We start from the raw sequence: 16,180 nt of genomic DNA on the forward strand, positions 1-16,180 counted from the left end.
AATATGTCTCAGTTTCCTCACCTGGGAACACAGATGATGTGAGCTAGTGAGGTAGTTTTCAGCGTAAATAAGGGCTTTAGACACCATGTAGCACCTCACTAGCATATGCGATAGATGGCTCTGGCAGAGACTGAGTTTATTTTATGGTTTTCTGTCCATAGTTGTGATAGCAATCCTGAATTAATCACACCCAAGTCAGGGTAATTCTTTGATAATGATGAGACTATGGTATGTGCTATAGGACCATTCAGAGGAACGAATCTTCAACCCTCAAAAAACTGTAGATTACTCGCATAGACTGTAGAAGAACTTGGCACTACACATATGCACACATATACACATACGCACACATGCACACACATATATGTGCACACATGTGCACATGTATACAAAAAATAAATCAAAAGAGAAAAATCCTCTTAATGCAAGTAGTAACTATTTTATTGACATATTTACAAAATATTACAAAGTAACATACCATTCCAACCCACCATATTACACAAGGGCTACAGACAGGCAAGACAAAGTCCGTGGAAAACATTTATGTCTGTCTTTGGTATTAGAAATCTACACCGATGATAGCATTTAAAATCCCCAATACAAAGTACTAAACGTAGACAACGTTGTCATTGGTAATGTCGTGAAAAGAGGCTCTCCTGTCCTCTGCTATGAAACTCTGGGGCCAATGAAATGCAACAGGAAGAACACATACCACTTGCGAGGCAGGGAGTCTATTGACTGAAATAAACAATACATGCTACAATACTGTACACAGGAGCGTTTCAATCTGTGGGGAGCTATCCTCTCCATAGCAACACTTGCTGACAGTAACAGACCAAACATCCCCAAGACACAGATAAGACTTTCTGGGTAAGAATCCAGTCCAAGAGTAGACCTTGCCAGCACAAGTTGACTGTACATACATTTTATGAAATACATTTTCATGATCATTTACACATATACAAAAGCTTAGTCGTTCTAAAACACAATCACAGTTTACATAACTCTGAGGTAAAGGTCTTGAGTCTATTTAAACAAGAAGTTTTAGCCTCCAGGGGTCTCTTGGAGGGAGATGTGTCCACAGAACAAGTTCTGGTACTCATGCAAGCTGGGAGAGGACAGGCTGTCACAGCCCCCTTATATCAGAGGTGATCAAAAACATCTGGTACGAGAAGCTTCTAGATCACAGCTAAGATAAAAATACCTCTATTTTTCCTCCAAGCAGGAAACCTTTCTGAGTCTCATCAGAACACAGCTACTTCTATGAAAGGAATAGTCCACCATGGAAGGCTGTCTCAACTAGGGACTCATACATCTCAGGAGGAAGATGCTTAGACTCCTTACAGAACACAGTGAAGGCTTGGTGAAAGAAATACACTGCAAAATGGATCTTACTACTGATTAAGACATAGCTAGAATAGCTTCAGAAGGGGAAACACTGGTACCAGGAGAACCCTGGTACCTTTTCTTCTGTCTCAGAAGCAATGTACTTTCCTTCCCAAGTCCTCAATAAAGCTCTTTTGTGCTACTATTTTTAAAAAAGAAGAAGAATGGAAATCAGCAAATATGCCCTGGATATTTTAGGGGGGAGGCAGGAAGAAAAGGTTTGTGTTAATAGTATTGTTGCTATACAATGATGCCCTATGGGTGGCAGCCCTTGATCTGTTTCTGTAAACACCTCTCCCTCACTGGGCTTCCCAGCAACTAAGCAGGATCTGCCCAGCCAAGATCCCTTTGTCAAGCGTGACATCTCCAAAACACCCTACGAGATCATGAAAGTTGTGAGGCTCCAACACAAAGACACTTCCTTTCATGTGCTTTTCTTTTTCTTCTTTATATAGAAGTGTGGAAATACAATCAGGACATCAAATAAATAATTAAACCCCTCTCTGTAATTTATCACTTACGATGCAAACCTGAACATGGGCTGCTTTTATGTGATCGTGAGTAACATCTGGGGATAAAAGTGTTTGCCAGGCAATGAGTCACCTGTTGAACAATTTAAGACAAGAAATGCTGGATCTTTCCCAGATGGCAGAACTCTGCTTTTTCTTCATGCCGGGGAAAAAAAGCAAAATTAAACTTCTGCTTCTTTGTATCATCAAACACTATAAGACCAAAGTACATATGCATGAAATGTTTCCTAATGGGCTGGCATCCACGGTGCCTGCCCCAGTGAAGTAAAAGAACCCTGATCTGATGTGTTTGCAGGGCTCTTTGGGGAAGGAAAGCTTTTGGTTTTTGCCCCGGTCCCCGACAATGACAGACTGGCAGGCTGTGTCTTGCTCAGCTCCAGGCAAGCCATTAATCTGTCAGGACCAGCATCTTTAGAAATCCCAGCATTAAGACTTAGGAGAAAAAAAGAAGAAGAAGAAGAAGGGAGGTGTTGAACAGCCAGAAATGCTGCTGTCTAAACACTCCAGTGAACTCATAATGCAGTGCAGGCTTCTGTTTATCCCTTCTGTGAGATTTTGGTGCAGGGTGCAGCGCTGACTGGGCTTTTACTCATCCTCCTCCACGTACGTGGACGGAAACCAGCCCACCTGTAAAGAAAAACGGCCAACGTGTCAACACCGTCGTGGCTTCAAATGATTCTACAGGCGATGTTTCTCATTTTCCTAATACTCTAATTAACCTGGGGTTTTATGCCCACTGTAGATGAGGAAGATTGGCTTAACAGCTAGAACAGGCATCACAGAGACAGTGATAGCAGCTAAGGAATAAAACAAGCTTAAATGGGATTCTAATCCACTATCACACAAACAAATACACAAATTAGGGCAATAAGGGTCTCAACACCACGAGTCCCACCTCTGTTGTAGGACAATAGGTATTACAGAGGTGCTCTATCCTATCCTTACCAAGTGGGAGCAGGAGCTATTAGACATGCTTGGGGCTCCATATAAAGACATGCGCCGGCACTTGGCTTCTGACCAAACCTGAAATGCTCCTTAACTCTTCCCACTTGCCAGTCAACTCTCGGCCCATGCATTATTGACCCAATCCATTTTAAACGGCAATGCAGCTAGGCTCCTGAGAAGAGAAGTCCACCACATGCTAGCTGCCAATGGCTGTTCGGTCTTTGCTTAGGAAGAACCAATGCATTCATTCATAAGAAGCACTCACCCTGCCATTTATTTCTCCCCTCCACCAGCCATTCGCACTCATCTTCGTGTAAATCTTCACCACGTCCCCCTTCAATAAGGAGAGTTCCCGCATGTCTCTTGCGCAGAAGTCGTAGCGAGCGATGGCGATGCCCAGGACTTTGGGATTTAGCACTGGAAAGAAACAACGCAGAGTCTGAGTCAGTGTGCAGTTGGTCACAGCTAGCCACCAGAACCCAATCAGACCATGGCGGTGGGTGCTATCGAATGCAGAGCCGTGACCTCGTTACAGGTCAGTGATGATGACAGCGGAGTTTGAAAGCAGCACAGTTGCTGTTTCAATCCAACCAGAGGCAATCAAGTTCATTCCAGACAGTTAAATAACCATCGTTCTGCTTTGGACACTTCTAATAAAAGCTTTTGTAAAAGCAAAGTCAACCTAGCTAATAGCTTAAATGACTATGCGAATAAATTTGAGATAACTTTAGCATAAACTTGCAACTGACAGCACTGTATTCTCTTTCCCATTAGAAGCTCTGGGTGAAGCTTTTTGCTGTTTTCACCTGGTGACTTCTTTGGCTAAGCTCAGAGCGACTGAATTCTGGGCTCTGATGAAGGTCTTTCAAATCAGCATCATCACTTCTAAGTAAGTGGTATCCCCACAAGCCAAGCTTTTTATGTTTAAACCATCTAGGGATGAACTCAATTATTGTTTCATATACACTTTCCGTATATGTAAAGACGTGCAACAGTTGTCAAGAATATAAAATCCTCTTCTTTTCACGGAAACACTGATTTGCAGTCAATGTTTGCTGCAATCTCTAATCAAAATCCAGGCAGAAAGGTACCACTGCCTGTGTTCAGCTTCCTTTCTATGTATTTTTAATATCCCTGGTGGCAGGAGAGGAGTCAGCCCTGTCCAAAAGGGAAACTCCATTCAGGCTGTGTGCCTTTGTCGGTCTCTGGCCCTTCATAACAGGCTTTGTAGTAACTTTTCCACTTGTTGCTCTGCAAGGGTCATAAAGTGTTTTCAATTATATGTGCAGTGATTCTGAGAATCACTCACCGGAGATTGGTGGGACTTTATAAATCTTAAATGGTAAAGGAACTTAAGTGTAAGGAAAAGCAACAAATGGAAACGCCATCCATCTGTATTATAACAGTTCCCAGGGCGCGGGTAGCTCGTAATGACCCATGCTACCCTGGAACAGTCCATCCACTTGGCCATGGGGACCTCGGGCCTATCATTCATGGCTTTATAACGACAGCCCTTTTTTTAAGTCTCCAGGTGTCCATCATAAGATAAACGAGAGGAAATACTGTAGATTTCAGAACTGTAAAGGGAGTAAAAATAGGTCATTTTATTTTACCATTCAGGACACAAACCACTTTAATGGCTTCCTTACTGAAAATGGTCCCATTGCCAAGGCACTGTTCTTAAAGTCAGTGCACATAAAAACACCCCTGTGATGGAGAAACCCAATTGTAGACTTAACGGTGTGACCTTGCACAGGCCTCTCAACCCCTCTAGGCCACATTTTTCTCATCTATAAATGAAAGGTTTGTACTAGCTGACTTCTAAGGTCTATTTCAGAATTCTATGTTCTATTGGGACTTACAGGTTAATTTTTAAAAAACCCACAAGAAAACGTACTTTCTCTAGCTTGGTGCCGTATAAACAGTCATTTAACTCTCCAGGTAACGACAGAAATTCAGATCAAAACTCCTGGACACCAGGTAAAGAGCTATAGAAATGGTGGACAAGGGTCATCATTTTAAGAAATGCATGCTGAATCTTATTCTTCTATTTGGAGGAGAAGTTAAGATTTGGGGCCCTTTTTATTTTTTTCATGGAAATGCAAAAACACTGATTTTTTTTTCTCCATATGACTTCTAGTTTTCAGAAAAGATGAATGATTTTTCAGAGTCCTTCATCTCCTTTTAAATTTCCATCCCCTGACCCATTTCCAACCTCTCTGCACTGACACATGATGAAATATAAAATGTCATATTAAAACTGATGGCTAACACACACACAGAGAATGTCGTGGCAAACAATGACTCTATGGCAGGGAAGAGTGAGGTACACGGTGGTAATGGAACTCTAGGAACTGTGTTTGAGGAAATGGATTTACACAGGAAGCCATACACAGAAGCCAAAACATTGTATGTGCACACAGAAGCGAGACATAGAGACATATAAAAGCAGAAAGCAGTACCTGACCAGAAAGGAGTGGAAGAAGGGGGAACAAAGCTGTAGTCTGGAGGAGTTACAAAAGAAAAGCCACAGAACAGAGGAGGGGCTTAGAGAGGGAAAGAAAAAGAAGCAAAAGAGCATTTAAGAGTTGGCACAAAAATCTCTCAATACAATGACTTTGTTGTTTCTAATCACAAGCAAATTGTCACATCCAAGTTGGAATATCAAGCTGTGTTTCTTACCCACTGTTCTCCTGTCCCCATTTCTAAATGAGAAACACGCCAGACTTTTACATTTTGATTGACATTAGTTCTGCAATTCAGAGCTGTCTATCATTTTATAGGCAAACAGCAGACCCACTCCATGTTGCTACCCAAGCCCCATCCATCCACAGATGGTTGGATTTCCCTTGTGACAATAACAGGAAGGGAAATTTATTGATATAAATATGTTCCTAATCAAAAACAATATGAACAAGTAAGAGCTTACAAAGGGAGTACAGAGCTTCTACGGTTGGGTCAATGACACATAAAGAAACCACGGAAAATTGAAAACATTTGTTACATTAAATTCAATTTGTTAAGACTCTCCCTTACCCTCCGATAAAGCATGCATATCACAGCTAATTTTCAATAGAGAAAAATACAATTAGAAATGAAAGCCATTCTGAATCTTATCCTGGAACATCAAGTTGTAGAGGGGTATAACAAAGATATTGGCAATTGTGCACTCATTTTTTTTTGCTCAATGTATGGCATCAAAAAGAGTTTATCATATTCATTATCAAGTGGTCATGAAGTATTAGTTACCATTGCTCAATGAATTAAGTATATTAATAACTTAAGTCATTACGGTACTGAGAGGAAGATTTTGATGCTCTCTTTTGCATCTGGAAAATCTGGAATCACATATAGCTTTGTGGTCCTAATTCTTAACTGCAACTATACAGTTCTTTTCCGCTCACATACCTCAAACATTTAACCTACTGATTCCATGGTGCTGTGACAATAAGCGAGGAAGAGCTGGGTTATAAACTTTACCCCAGCATTTATTCTCCCTTTCACCTACCTAGTAGATGGTTGAATTCAACCATGCTCAACCAGCAGGAAGAGTTCATTTCCCCCACTCCCTTACATATTGGTAAAACGCTATGGGGAGGTCCTGACCAAAGCTATTAAAGCAAAGAATTTCATGAAGCAGTGACTTGGATCTTTCCTCTGAGCCCTTTATTCTATCTTGCTTTCTGGCATGTGAAAGTTACCATATTGGTCCATAAGAAGGGAAAATATTACCTTGAGGAAGACAGAGAATGAGCTCAAAGGAACCTGAATGACTAAGATTTCATGGAACACAGAGAATCTGTCCTTTTGGCTAGCTCCGGGCTATTCCTATGTCTTTATAGAGTAGAGAAATAAACTGACTTTCCTGATTACGTTTTTGATTTTCTGTTACCTGTACCTAGACCTAACCTAAACATTATCATCAAAGATGTGATGAAAATGGCCTGAGTAGACTGGGATGAGATGGTCTGTCTTTCCATCTACCTCTTTTTAGGGAGTTGCCTACTGCGCAAGTCAGTACTGTTATCTCCTAACAGCAGCAGGGACCTGCTAAGAATATTATCAGTCTCCAGACAAGCAAACTAGTGGAGGGAATTGTAAGGAATTCAGTTGTTCTTGAAATCATTGACTGTAAAGACCTCATACACTCAGGGACCTATGTCTGACTTTCTTTTGTTGTGAACGGCCTCACATTTTTTCCATTCCACCTGCTTGTTCAGTTAAAAAATAAAAATGTACTAAAATACACTGCTACATGTCATCATGGCTAATTTTATCATATGAGAACGTCATCTACCACTATATAATAGAAATGACAATTCTGTCTGTCTCTGTCTCTGCTATGCTCTGATGTATGGGTATGCATGCACACAGAAGACAGAGTTTTGTCCTGGTCTGTCACTCTCCACCTGTTATGACTCCCCTGAGACAGGGTCTCTCACTGAGCCTGGGACTAAGGTACAATCAACTAGCAGAGACCATCAGTCCTTCTGTCTCTGTTCCCGACACAATCAGGTTTGCAGGGGATCCTCAAGTCCTTGTGCAAGTCTCTTACCCACTGAGCTATCTCCCCAGCCCCTTGTGTTCACTGTCTTGAGGTTATGATGCACCTACACTCTGTCGGAGCAAAAAGAGGATGGCATTCCTAATAAAGTAATCAGTCCATAACTGCATCACTAATGACAAAACATGTGGTATAGAGAACCCTAGATTCCTATCTCTTGTCTGTGAGAACTTAAATTGGAAGCCATGTTCTACACACTGCACTGACAGAGTAAAGGGACTTTTTTCCCCCCTTGGACTATTTTCTAATTGATTCCTTCTCTGGCCCAATTCTATTCATTAAAATAAAACCCTGCATTTCTCAAAAAAAAATCTAATGAAGATAATATAAGCTAAGGGCTAAAGAGTGAAAAATTCCAAGAGATAACTTATCTCAAAAGGGAAGAAATGAGAAATCAATGACAATACAATTAAGTGCCACTTAAATAACTTCAAAGGTAGGTAGATAAACAGATAACTGGCCTGCAATCAGAAAATCCAACACGTCTGAATGTGCTCAATGCTGTAGCAAGGAAAGTGAGCCTATGTCAACAGCACCACTGTGCGCTGCCCTGTTCTCTTATCTAACCTTAAGCACCTTAAAGGTATTTGCATTGCAATCAAGCAGCTAGAACTCAAAGCTTCTTAAATTCGATCTAAAATAGTAAAATAGTGGGATGCTGAAGAGACGGCACAATGGCTGGGAGCACTGGCTGCCCTGGCAGAGAACACCAGCGTAGCTCCTGCCAGTCACATTGACTGACTCACAACCGCTTCTAGTTCCAGCTTGCAGGAAACTGGCACTGTCTTCTGGCCCCCTTCGGACCCCACATCTACATGTAAATGCCAACAGATAAACGTACATGCATACATACAATTAAAAATACAACAAATGAAATAAAATGGCATGTTCCAGCTACACAGCCATTATTTTGGATAACTGGCTTCAGCCCTTCTGATGGATTTATTGCCCTGATTAATACAATAGCTTCTCAGGTAGAGCTTGGCTCTCTTAGCTCCATCCCGTGATGTCAAACATTTTCAATGACATTACTCTGAAGACCAGCCTCATCTCTGATTTCACTTGTCGAAAACCAAACTTACCACCTTCCTTTTGTAATGCTTCTGGTGAGTTTGATATAATTGGCACAGCTAGAGCCAGTTTACAAAAAGAAAATGCCTCTACCAGATTGGTCTGTGGGCCAGCCTGTGGTTCATTCTCTTGATTAATGACTGAGGCGAGAGGGCCCAGCTCACTGTAGGCAGTGCTACCCAGGCTGATGGTCCTCCCGGCTGTAAGCAAGGCAGGAGGAACCAGTCAGTAAGCAGTGTTCCTCCATGACCTCTGTACCTGTTCCTGCCTCCAGGTTCCTGCTTTGAGTTCCTGCCCTGAGCTCCCTCAGTAATGACAGACTACAAACTATAAGATGAAGTAAACCCTTTCTTCCCCACGTTGCTTTTGGTCATGGTATTTTATCGTATCAACAGAAATCCTATCTAAGATGGAAATCTAACAAACCTACCGTTTTTGCTTTCCACGATTCCATTCTTGTGACAGCCTTGAAAAGCCGTACACTCCTAGGCTCTTCCTATCCAACCTGTACATCAAGTATCCTCTGCCTTTGTTAGTTCTCAGCTCAGCTATCCCAGTGCAGGTGCATACACCATTCTAACCCCAAACAGACTCCAATTCACTTCCTGCTTTCGGCTTGTTTTCCTTTTCAAGCATTGCCTCCCAGCCACTCATCCCAAATGTTGATTCTCTCATCAATTTGCTGAACTATGAAGTTCACACTCTTGAGCAGAATCAGATGACAATTTATTAACCTGGTTCCTCCCCCTTTTCTAACCACGTCTTTTAGGAAGTCCACGCATGAATTCTTTCCCCTAGACCAGCTTCCTATTTCCCTATGGCTTTCAGCTTCATTTCCAAATGACAACTTTGGATTAATTCTAGAATACTTCTGTCTCGGGGCTCCATGATTTAAAAGCCTATCTCAGACCCTCCCCAAGATCCACGACAACCAACCCAGGTACTATCTGCCCTTTCTTGTCCTCCCCTAGGCATCTGGTGCCAGTTGTGTCATGGCACTTCCGGGTTCCACTGTTTAACCTCTGCATCTGTAGCTCCATTTAAATGCAGGTCCTGGAAGGCATCTCCCACAGGCAAGGCCCCAGCGCTATACAACAGCTTCCACCCAACAGACAAGCATCCTTGCTGGGTGTTTGATTATATAGTTCTGTATGTCTCCCCTTCCTATTGTCTCCACTCATCTTTCTTTCACTCAACTGCACTAGAAAGACTTCCAAGGAACAGCTGACAACACAAAAAGGGAAGAAAGTGAAACAGACTCAGACTCCACTCCCCCAGGCTTTCTAAGGACAGCAACCTAGCAGTGGCATTCCTACAATAACTAACTCTTCAGAGATGCTGAGCAGCTATTAAACACCACAAGTCTCGTGGCATTAACTGTGCTGTTTGCCTGGGGAAACTTTTTAAAGTAAAAGGTTAATCAGTTGCCTCTGCCACTGCAGATATCTCTCTCAGGCAAGCATTTTAAGGGTTGATAGGGAAGATTGCCACTCCTCTGTTCATTGTAACGTGATTTATTGTGGCCACTCTTCCTATAGGTCAACCTTCGTTGCCTCTGGGTCCTTGGTTCTTTTGTCCTATGACATCAGTGTCTGAATGTTCTACTAAAGATAATATGCTAGGCTTGGAAAGTATGCGTTCAACTCTTGATGCAGGTAGTGTCAGAGCTGAGTATCTGATACTATATTCTTATGAGTGGTTTAGTTATAGAATATGTTTGCCTCTGCACTGGAAATATATACATCTATCTCTACAAGCATACAAATAAAAAAATTTCTTTATTAAATTTGTCCGATCAGACATCATTAAGACACCTTAGCACAGGAATTGTTGGTAGGTGTGTGTCCTAGAACAGAATTAGAAAGAGACTCGAGAAGTGGCATCCAGGCGGGAGTGATGATGACTGTCACCTCCTGTTTCCCATCACAGGCAGCCTCCCCACTCATACTTCTTTTTTGGGGAGCTCTTAGAGCAGTCTCTCTTCCATGCCTAGCAGGGTACATGTACACAGTATGAAATCAAAAATGAGTTCCTTTTCAGCGGCAGGGTCATCGGTTAGTTTCAATTAAGGCCTGTTTTCTTTCTTTCTTCAAACATTTTTAACTTCACACCAGCACAGAGGACAGCCTTCCTTGGTGAGACCTCGGAGGAGGGTTGTTGGACATTTTATGACACCTAACTGTTACTGGGATACCATTTTAGGGCATTGTTATCAAATGGGTGATTCACAGTTTACTGGCATATTGTTCACAAATGCAAAAGATGACGAGGATAATAACACTACTTACCAACCTTTCCCAGTTCAACAAATAAGGACTGAAACCTTATAATTGTCTAGCAGAAACCAAAGATATCTGTTAAATAAATTGGGAGCGGAATACTTGCGCATAGCCATAATACCTGAGTGGCTAGTCACTAGCGGATAATCATAGGGCTCTGAGTCTTGACTGGAAAGATAAAGGCACAGAAAACAGATTTTAATTTAAAAGGAAAAGGAACAAAAAAAAATCAGGTTAACAGGAAGATTTTTTAAAAAGTTCAAATGACTTGATATCCAACACCTATACTCAAAGTAACTAAGAACTGCTTTACAGCATTGTGGTCTGCCTTGATGGAGCCATGAAGGTTCATGTGCAAGCCAACGTGCATTCAATTTATAGGAACTTTGAAATTAGAAACAGAATTCAATCAACACTTTTCCTTAAGGGTTTGAGTTATCAAGTCATGAACTAATTTTTGAACTAACACCTAATTATCCATTATCTATTTTACAGACTTTTTCCTTAAGTGTTTGTTAATTATACTCTGGTACTTGAGGCATCATCTAACACTTTTAGTTTTAACCAGCACATAGATTCACATTAATTTACAGGACACAAAATCTTAGCAAGTATTGGGCCAGTATTCATCAAGACAATGATGTGTGCTTACTGCTTGGCAGTGGCCGAGGGCTGCCTTAAACTCTGAATTCCTTCATGAGAGGCTTTAATGAACTGTCTTGCAAGTTTGATTTTTTTTTTTTTGGCCAAGATTGTGTACAGATGACCTGACAGCAGAAAACGTGCTGGCAATTTAATGAATGATTCATTTAAATTTATTATCTTTACCCCAATATCATTTTAGAACACAGACATTATGTTTTCAGGCTACCTGTAATAGCCAATGACATATAACCAAATATCTGTTTCTTACCTCTCTCAAAGAAAACAAACCAAAAATCTCTAGCTTAGCTGATTATATATTTTAGGTCTTGTTGCTGGGAAAAAATAGGGATAATTCAGATGAATTTCATTTAATTGAATGCTGACTTCTAATTGAATAAATCTCTCTGAACACAAAATTTAAAGATAAAACAAAGAAGAGATTTGTGTGGGATTAGTGGAAGAACTGAACAGTTGCATGGCATTCAATGCTGCACCATGCAAACATAATGTCATCAGCAAGAAAAGTAGCCCAAGGTCTTCCCAATCATTATGGAAAATCAGATAGTTGACCTCACCTTGGGGATTCAGATTATTAACAGGCATACAGTGTGTGGGGATATGAACTGAATCCTACATTCATGTTCCCTAAAAAATAACTGGCTGACAATATATATATATATATATATATATATATTATAATTATATATATATTAAATTGTTAAGGCACAAGGACTACACTTAGAAAATACTTAAGAAAATAAAGCAAACATGCAGAGCCGCTGACTTCAGAACAGCTTCCAGGTTATTGAAGAAGCAGACTCGTATGGAAGTCATACACAGATATGAAAAGACTCTGCTGGAGAATGAGAGTTCATGGCAGATGCCAGGCTTCATAGAGTCCAGTCAGAAGACAAAGTAAAACCCTCAATCTCTTAGCTGTTCAGATTCAAAATCCTAATGTCATACTCAAGTCTTCTCTTAATGTTTCAGTTCACATCTGATATCTTGAGTTTACTAGATTAGCTCCAAAATCTGTGACCCAAGTGACTAAATTTTGGTCCCAGTCAATCTGGTTTTCACCTGGATGAACCTCCTAATGTGTCTTCATCTTTCTTTGTTTACATAGTCCGTTCTTCCTCATCACAGAAATCAGAACAATGCTACTAAAACAAAAACAGCCAGACTTTCCTCTTCTTTTGTTTAAATTCTTCCAAAGGCTTCCCATTTTCTTCCAAAATCAAATTGAAAGCATCTCACAGGGACTGGCCTCACCCACTTCTTGTACCTTGTTTCCTAATAGTCCTCCTCTATGACCCTGTCCTTCTGGAATTACTTATGTCATGTATGTTCTTCCTATGTACCCTTTGCTCCCTCTCTTACACTCCTGAGAGTTTTACACAAATGTGATCGTCACATTGAAGCCTGCCCTGGCATTTGATAATCATGAATGCAAACCATGGTCCCACACAATGAGGACGAAAACAGGGTTTATCGCAGGAACAACATACAACTTGAGAATACAACTGGCTGACACTGATTAAATTGTGAAGGCAATTTAGTAAGTCGAGAGAACATAATGCCCTATTGTTCTCCAATTGTTCTCAGTAACTCTTAAGTCAGTACAAATGCTTTATACACTCAGTGACTGAAGTTTCAGGTTGTAGCTACTCTATTTACAGATAGGGTTTGGGTATATTTATAGGAACTTATAATGAAGAGAATCTTTTGGTCATGTCAATGGCCTTGTTAGAAAGGAGAGCTTTAGGGCTAGTAGTTGGTGTTAGCCTGGTCAACTGGTAGAATAAGAACTGCTAATCCATCTTTTTGCTTCGTGGCTAAGGGATCTCTAATTCTGCTCAACACCCAACCAGCCCAGTTAAAAGCCAAAACCATTTTCTGGCACATGGCGCATCACTACCTTGTCATGTTATATTTCCAGAGCACTTCTCAATTTCTAACACTAGATAATTATTTTCCAACCCGTTGTCTGCCTTTCCTTCCAGTACATAAACTCCGCAAGAAAAAGTGTTCATTCACTGCTCTATATACCCAGCAGTTTAGACAGTGCTTGCTCTGGAGCAGGGTCTGCATGAGGACTGGATGGATGACTCATGGAGGGTGATATTGGACAGGATATAAAAACTACAAAGAAGATAAAATAATTTCTTGGGTTAATTCGAGTCTGCAAGGCTGTACCCTTTAAGGAGAAAAGATAGAGGAAATCAATTGGAAACTAATGACATAGTTTTGGTTGTTATCTTTTTGTTTGGAATATTTTAGTTCTTTGGTTTGGTTTGTTTGTAAATAGGCCTATTATATAGTCCTAGCTAGCATGAAATTGGCAATACAGGCCAGGCAGTCCTCCAGCCTTGGCTTATTAAGTGTTGAGATTACGAGCACACAACACCATTTCCAGTGAAGAATGACTCTTGCACTGGGAAAAAATGAGTAAACAAGTCAAATGATACCAAAATGTATTGTGCAAAGTTCTGACAAATTGGAGTGTATTCAGAGGGCAGCAGCCAGTATGGTTAGATATCTGATAGTTACTCATGTGATAAGGGGTAAAATAAAGAGGGTAGAAGAAAGATATCCAGTAGGGAAAGGAAAACAGCATGCTTGATGAAAAGGTTGTGATATTTATTTTAAATACACAGATTACTTTATAGCATGCTCTGAGGTTATCATAGTACAGTAGGGTTTTATATACATACATACATACATACACACACACACACATACACATATATATATATATTACTCTTCATAGTTGAAAAAATATATAGTAGTTATACTGAGCCATATTTATGGCTAATGTAAGGAAAACACTTAATTTTGTTCAAGATCTAATGTGAATGATTTGTGTGGTAGTTAGGTATGAAGTCACCTCAGCATTCAGGCAAAGACTGATGAACACCTTCGAAGAATGTAATAAAGGTATTTGTTCAAAAAGCTCCCTGCAGAGCCGACGAGGCTGGCAAGTTTGAGATGCCTAGATCCTGGGAGAACTCTATGGCATTCACACTTGTTGTTAAGGCATTAGGCTGTATTGTGTAATGCCCAATAGGTGTGTGTGCTACAGATTAGCTGTAAATAGATAAGTGCTGAGTTGTTAAGGCATTAGGCTGTATTGTGTAATACCCAATAGGTGTGTGTGCTACAGATTAGCTGTAAATAGATAAATGCTGAATGTGGAAAAAAATGAATGAAAGGAAAGGAGGGAAATATGGAAACCCTGACAGTGCAATCAAGTTCTAAATGCTGACAGAAGAGGCTTGCAGAGTTAATTTCTGTTTTGTTTTCATGTGCAAACAGTAGCATGAACAGTGTATCAGTGGAATATATCAAGTCAAAAAAAAAACTCTCAGTATTGACTTGCACAGCTAGAACCCCAATGGAATATTTTAGAAAGAAAAATAAAATTTTTCTCAATTTTGATAAATGTGCATCTTTTCTAGGCAAGAACTACTAGACAAGCATCCTTGAATCAGGGCTATCACACAAGTGCAATGTATTCAATATGGGATGATTACTACATGTGTTAGCTACATTGAGGTCAAATTTTAATTTAGAATAAGGCTTCTAAGATTGGACATTGCTAAGATAAGAACTGCTAAGAATGCCAAGTACTGCTTTTTGAGCCACAAACTATTAAAAAGATAGCTTTGAATGAGGTTATCCAAATTTGCAGAATTTATGTCTGTAAGCCACGTTCTCATGGGATCCCAGAAGTGATTACTAATTTTTGGAGCCATCGCCCTCGGAGGAAAAATGTCTTAGAGTAGCCAATGAAGCTCTTAAAATGTGTAAATAAAAAGGGGATTCCCAGCATGCCCTGATCATAACGATGTACAGTTTTGGTTGACCAGTTGCCTGAGAACTGAATCATCTTTGGACATTAAAGACATGTGATAAGGAAAAGTACAAAAACTTCAGTAGAATGTTACAATTAACTTATCCACATAGTGTACACAGTGGGGGAGCTGAGCTGAAGCCCAGGAAGAAGACGAAAGTACCCAGAAAAAGTAGAAGGGCTTCACCAGTGTTTTAAAATTTGCCAAACAAGGAAAACACAAAAATTCATACAGCCTACCAGCATGGGACATATGGAAGTGGTGTTAGGAACAGCAGTAGTGATTGCAAGAGCCAAGGCATCCAACGCTGCCCACGTGCCAGACAGTCCTCAAAGTGCTTCACACCGACTGACTCTTTTAAGGCTCCTAGCATTGAATTTAAACACCAAGAGGCAGTGTTGTGTGGTGAGATAAACTCGGGAAGTCTAAACAAATGCTTTCCTCCAAGGCAGCGGTTCTCTGCCTTTGGGTCGAGACTCCCTCGGGAATCGAATGTCAGATATCCTGCATGTTTACACTTATTACAGATATTTACGTTACAATTCACAACAGCAGCAAAATTACAGTTATAAAGCAGCAACTACATAATTTTATGGCTGGGGTCACCATAATATAAGGAACTATCCTGAGGGGTCGCAGCATTAGGAAGGCTGAGAAGCACTGCTGTAAAGGACTATCCCAAACCTGCATCATTCTGTGGAGAAACGTTTGATAGGAGAAACCTTTCATAGTGTTTTCTTGTTTGTTTGTTTTGTCTTTGCGCTTGTGACTGCTTCACTGGAGATGTTATCTTAATGTATATACAAGGTTATTACTAATGTCATGTTTGGTTAATTCACAAATTATTGAATATCAGCTAGCATTCTCTGGTTCTCACATTCTACACTGAGTGTTTACAGCCTTGTT

At 40.4% G+C, this 16,180-nt stretch overlaps 1 protein-coding gene across 2 annotated transcripts in view; it reads right to left on the bottom strand.

The window, feature by feature from the left end:
* Positions 1–423: 423 nt before the first annotated feature.
* The window catches only part of Vav3 (vav guanine nucleotide exchange factor 3), a 313,297-nt gene continuing 297,540 nt past the window's right edge, over positions 424–16,180 (bottom strand). Inside the window, exons 26-28 of one of the 2 annotated variants that reach the window (XM_075981572.1) lie at positions 5,324–5,407; positions 3,127–3,278; positions 424–2,543 (exon numbers count right to left, since the gene is read on the bottom strand). In XM_075981572.1, the coding sequence (XP_075837687.1) occupies positions 2,502–2,543; positions 3,127–3,278; positions 5,324–5,407 (278 nt within the window). In that variant the 3' untranslated portion in view covers positions 424–2,501. The remainder of the gene's footprint in view (positions 2,544–3,126; positions 3,279–5,323; positions 5,408–16,180) is intronic. The other variant, XM_075981573.1, reaches the window with a different exon arrangement.

The sequence above is a fragment of the Microtus pennsylvanicus genome, chromosome 7 (assembly GCF_037038515.1).
Source record: "Microtus pennsylvanicus isolate mMicPen1 chromosome 7, mMicPen1.hap1, whole genome shotgun sequence".
In the NCBI taxonomy this organism is placed as follows: domain Eukaryota; kingdom Metazoa; phylum Chordata; class Mammalia; order Rodentia; family Cricetidae; genus Microtus; species Microtus pennsylvanicus.